The sequence below is a fragment of the Echinops telfairi genome, unplaced genomic scaffold (genome assembly GCF_000313985.2).
Source record: "Echinops telfairi isolate 266 unplaced genomic scaffold, ASM31398v2 ScPeMD7_7412;HRSCAF=8450, whole genome shotgun sequence".
Taxonomy (NCBI): domain Eukaryota; kingdom Metazoa; phylum Chordata; class Mammalia; order Afrosoricida; family Tenrecidae; genus Echinops; species Echinops telfairi.
The window spans coordinates 7,201,531-7,204,966 of NW_022111312.1; the positions used below are offsets into that span (position 1 = coordinate 7,201,531).

At 58.9% G+C, this 3,436-nt stretch overlaps 1 protein-coding gene across 1 annotated transcript in view; it reads right to left on the reverse strand.

The window, feature by feature from the left end:
* The window catches only part of NOS1 (nitric oxide synthase 1), a 93,575-nt gene that overhangs the window by 41,915 nt on the left and 48,224 nt on the right, over positions 1-3,436 (reverse strand). Inside the window, exon 11 of the mRNA XM_045296705.1 lies at positions 2,385-2,470. Coding sequence (XP_045152640.1) covers positions 2,385-2,470 — 86 coding nt within the window. The remainder of the gene's footprint in view (positions 1-2,384; positions 2,471-3,436) is intronic.

Sequence of the window (3,436 nt, forward strand, 5' to 3'; positions counted from 1 at the left end):
GCGTGCTCAGGGAGGGGTGGGCAGGGGTTGACACACTCAGCTACCAGTGGGATCAGGAGGGACCTCAGAGGTTTACACATCGGCACAGGAAGGGCCGTGTCTGGGTGCCACCAACATGCCCATCAGGCAGGGCCTCCACAGACCCTGACACCAAATCGGCACAAAAGCCCTACCTACCAGCAGGACAGGGTTTTAAAGCTCAGACCAAACAACAAAAGCAAGTCCTCTGCTGTCCAGTCCCGTCCCACTCACAGGGGCCTGAGAGGACAGAGCAGAAGGGTCCCCGCGGGTTTGTGAGACTGCGAATCTCCATGGGAATCTGAAAGGCTTCGTGTCTCTCCTGCGGAGTGAGTGGCTGGTGGGTTCCAACTGCTGACCTTTCAGTCCGCAGCCCCACACAGAACCACTGTGCCACCAGAGCCCAGGGGAGGCCACATGGCCAGCCCCAGTGCGTCTGAGCAAACCAGTCAAGCCAGACCAGTACCCCTTTGCAGCTCCTGGAAGAGGGAAGTACAGTCAGGTCCAAGGCAGAGGGTGACGGGGTGGGGCTCCAGCTTTGAGCCAGCCCCCCTCTTCTAATCAAGAACCTACGTGCAGATTGGCTGCTAATTATGCCCCACCTGGGGATGACTGTATGGCAAATTCACCACTTTCCAGAATCAGGGAAGCCGCCCACGCCAGGGGGAGCGCTCCGAGTTAGGGAGAGCAGCCAAAGGAATAAAAGGGACCCGAGGGTTCCCTTTGAATGATCTGAGCCCCGGAGAGAATGAAAAAAACAAAACAAAACAAAAAAAAACCCCTAAACAGCGCGTCTATAATTAACTCCCATTGTCTCTACCCCAAACTTAATAGTGCAATGAATGTTTTAGATGCTCCCTCCCTTCTCCCCTGAGACAGCTGAACTGGAGCCAAAGGCCACCCTCTCGGGGAACATCTGGGAACCTGGAGGGACAGGGGTTCCTGCTTGGCTGACGCAAGGTACTGGGGCGGGAGGTGGAGAGGTGGGAGTTATTGGGAGAGAAACACCCGGGTCAGATTCATGCTGCCGGGACCTGCGCCAACCATCAGTGTCTTGTTTTGGGTGTAGGGCACGAGGGTATGTATCTGTCTTCCAAGTCAAGGTCCCGAGTTCTGGGCCCAGGGGAATGGAGTTAAGACAGTGGGGAGCTCAGTGCACATCCACCTCCTCAGCCAGCAGGGGGCAGAAGATGGACATGGCCATTCCACCAGCTCTGTTGACCCCACTCTCCTGTCAGCTGGCCAGGAGTTCTTCTGACAAAGTCTTCTTCCCTTGCCTTTGCCTATGAGCCCCTGGGGTGCAGGGGGGTTAGACACTGGGAGGCTGACTGCCAGGTTTGAGCCCACCAGCTGCTCCCAGGGAGAAAGCGGCCCCTGTCAAGACCGCTGTTGTTGGTCAGCTGCCACAGACCCTATCTGTGCCCCGCAGAAGGACATGCCACACTGCCCTCACAGCTGCTCCTACGCCCGAGCCACGGTGGTTGCCACGGTGTCAATCCATCTGTGGAGGGCCTTCCTTCCCCACCCCACCCTCACCCCTCCACATCACCAAGCATGGTGTCCTTCTCCTTGGCCTGTAAGACCTGTCGAGACCTTGGCCTTAGCAACCCTGTGGAGCACTGCTTCTCTGTCCTGCAGGGTCACAGTGAGTCGGCGTGGGCTTGATGGCGGCGGGCTTGGGTTTAGCCTTCACCTGCCCTGCGTCCATGGCCCCTTCCCACCCACTCTTGGCTCAGCTGAGTCTCAGTCATGCTATTGTTCAGCTCAGTGGTCACCTCCTCAGGGGAAGCCCTCCCTGACCTCTGAGCTTGGTGGAGTCTTTAGTTCACGGTGTCGTGAACTTTTCCTGGGTGGCACTTGGCCCAAGGCGGCATCGCCTGTATTGGTGAGGGCCTCTCTGAGGTGATGGCCTGTGTGCTTTGTGAGGGCAGGTACCACCATGGCCACGCCAGAGCCTGGCAAGGGGCCTGCACTGGCAGACTGAACGAATGAAGGAGTCAGGCCGGGAGTCCGGCCCTGGACCACAGGCCCCGCTAGGCAGCCCTTCCCAAGCCTGGGTTTGGTCACTTCCTGACAGCAGCCGAAATGTGGCCCTGTAGGAATACTGGCACATGCTGCCCACACAGGTGTGGTTCTTGCCATCATTGTGACCTGGAGCTGCACCACTGCCTCCCGGGCAAGAGGGTACAGAGTCGGGGTGAAGACAGCGAGGCAGGCTGTGGCTCTATCAGCACCCCAAACTCTGAGGTGAAGGAGGTGCAATGGGGTGGGGACAGGGGGGATCCCATCATACAGGGGACCCAGAGGGGCTCCCATCAGTCCAGCCTCCCACCCCCCGACCCCGACCCCTGTGGCCAAAGACTCACTCTGCCAGCTTCTTGAAGCCAATGGCACGCCGCTTGGTGGGGGTCCCGTTGGTGCCCTTCCAGACATGGGTGTTCCAGGGGTCCGGCTAGGGGGAGAAGGACTGTCACTGGGTTGAAGGGACTGGGGGAAGCTGGGAGTCCTATCCCCAGTGCTGCAAACGTTTAAGCCCCCAGCCACTAGCTGGAAGGCTGGTAATCTGAATCCACCGGATGCCTCAGAAGCATGACCTGGTATTCTACTAGTGGAAGCCAGCGCCGTGGACGCCCTACGTGGCCGTGTAGCCCAGTTCTACTCCGGGTGTCGATTCGACAGGGCGGCAACACTGATGTTTCAGATGGGGGCGAGGCTGAAGACGCCTGAGAGCCTGTGGCTGCCCCTCCACCCTGGAAAGGGGGTGACTGCCAGCCATGACCACAGAGTGGGGAGGTCTACCTCTCTGCATTACCCTCCAGACCCACACTCAGCCCCCACTCTCCCCTGACTGGACACCTCTGCCCTCCTCCTTCCCTCCCTCAGTCCCCCCAGAGACTGCCCTACTCGGAAGCTCTGTGGCTCTGGGTCCAGCAGACACGCGGGTCCCCAAGCCTCAGCAGGAAAGGCCAGGCTACCGACTGTCTCTTTCACACATGTCATGCAGATCTTGCATGGAAAGGTCACCCTGGGGGTTGTTTTACGCGTTCACATGGTTTGTATCTCTGTTTCTCTCTCAGTCTCACTGTCTCCCTCTCTTTCCCTCCTCTTGAGAACCCTGGGCCAGGATGCTAGTTTATTAAAGTGCTGAGTCGTCTCCTGGGTTTTATGATGTTTAGCTGACCCCTGGTGGCCCCCCCAGCACACCACACCCACAGACAATGGAGTGACACCCTGCCTCCGCTAAGCCCAGGCAGCAAGGTCTGGTGACCTCCTTTACAAAATTAGCCAGGGAAAACCCCGCGGACGGCCATGGCCCGGTCTAGCCACTGGTCAGGCACTTTCCCAGGCACGCGTTTGCCTCCCAGGCCAGGCAACGGAGGCTCAGGGAGACAGTTTGCTGGCAGCTGCCTGGGTTGCA